This window comes from Frieseomelitta varia, unplaced genomic scaffold (genome assembly GCF_011392965.1).
Source record: "Frieseomelitta varia isolate USP_RPSP 00005682 unplaced genomic scaffold, Fvar_1.2 scaffold_1152, whole genome shotgun sequence".
Taxonomy (NCBI): Eukaryota; Metazoa; Arthropoda; class Insecta; order Hymenoptera; family Apidae; genus Frieseomelitta; species Frieseomelitta varia.
Window position 1 is genome coordinate 1 of NW_025108809.1, and position 1780 is coordinate 1780.

The window sequence follows — 1780 nt, forward strand, 5'->3', positions numbered from 1 at the left end:
GAAAAATCATGCAGCAAGTTCTAAGGGGTTATATCTTCAAGACGGTGATGGATTCAGTCGTAAATAAAATTTTCCACTGTTCTTACATATGCGTGAATTTTTGCAAACAACACTTATCCATTTGTTACGCGTTAGTGTCGAAATATCTTGAGTAAAAGAAAAACTAGGGTAACTAGGGTAGTGAAAACACGAGCTTTATATTTTAAAACGAGACCATTGGGCAGATTATCGTACCATCCTTTTTTGAACAAAGTTACAACAGTTTAAATTACAATTGATCGAACAATTTTTCAATTTAAATTAATCTCGGCGAGAAACTCACTCTGCGAGTACAATTTATATTTGCCAGAACGGTGACGAGGTCGTCAAATTTCTTTCGGAAAGCATCCTTGAAAACAGTTTTTATCATCGTGCAAGAGAGTGGTATTCGATACTCTCTGAAAATTCTCTAGAAATTCAAACGTCAGGCCAGTTAATCCTACGATGGATGAAAAAAGGAAAGGAAAAATGTTTCACAGCGTGGCCGGAAGTCTCAACGACGGCTGCTCGTCGGCCGTCGGCCGCCAGTCTTGGACAGGACTGCGTCTCCGACTCGGAGTGTCGGCTGGCCGATCCGTACTCGAGGTGCGTCGATGGTGTCTGCGACTGTGGCTACCGAGGGAACGAGAGCAGCTGCTCCGCGAGAAACGCCGGATGCCCGGCCGGCAGCTTCCAATGCAGAAGCAGCGGCAAGTGCGTCAGCTGGTTCTTCGTGTGCGACGGAAGGCCGGACTGCGGCGACGGGTCTGACGAACGATGCTGGAACGAGCGGGGCAACGCCGAGTGTCCTGGACAGGCGTTCAGGTGCGACATCAGCAACGTCTGCGTGTCAAGGGCGGCGATCTGCGACGGGAAGCAGGACTGTCCGCACGGCGAGGACGAGGCGGGCTGCAACGATCGACGAAGTAGGTGTCGGTAGACGTTGACTGTAGAGTCTAGACATTCGTTTGGCTTCGCAGCTTGCAAACGAATCGGCAAACTCTCAGCTCCACAGGCTTTGAAACAAACACGTGATTTGTAGGGACTTCGCGGAACACAGTGGACGAAGTTTGTAACAGGGAGATATTGACGACCTTTGATTTCATTTTAACGTAATACTTGGCTTTTTATACCAAAGAATATTAGTGTACCTGTAGAAATTTATGCGTCTGACAGTGAGTCAGTTTGTGCTCACGTTTCAGAATGTCGGGTCCATTTTCCAGGTCCGATATTACTGTCTGTACCAATGATGGCGAACCTATGACCCACGCAGGCTTTTTAAATGATCCACGCGTTGATTTTTATAAACTTGTCATCATATATATATATAAAAGAATTTTAATTACTTTTCGAACCCCTCTTTTCTAAATTACAAGCGTTTGGTTAGAGCTTAAAAGTGAGAAATAAATGCACAATTGTGTTTTATGGAGGATCTACGACTTGGTTATGTATACATATATAGGTATATTTCAAGTCTTGAATGTTGTACGAGTTAGTTGTGTCCAAGAAATTTTATACAGCACTTACGATTAAACAGATGTAACAAACACTAAAAAAAACATACTAGATCCCATTCCTCAGAATGGGTAGCTTTGCTAGTTTTTTTATATAATAAAAGAGAAAACAGACAATAAAAAATATTAGGAAATAAAGTATATATATATATATATATATATATATATATATATATATATATATATATATATATATATATATCTAATGTATAGTGCAGGGGTGACTGGGCACGATGTCACCCCTTTTA

The 1780-nt window shown here is 42.0% G+C and overlaps 1 protein-coding gene across 1 annotated transcript; it reads left to right on the plus strand.

The window, feature by feature from the left end:
* Positions 1-487: 487 nt before the first annotated feature.
* Positions 488-944, plus strand: LOC122528550 (suppressor of tumorigenicity 14 protein-like; the record flags this gene model as incomplete). The annotated part of the gene is made up of 1 exon (XM_043653813.1): positions 488-944. A coding segment is annotated over exon 1 (457 nt), but the record flags the coding sequence as incomplete, so codon positions are not given.
* Between the last annotated feature and the right edge of the window lie 836 nt (positions 945-1780).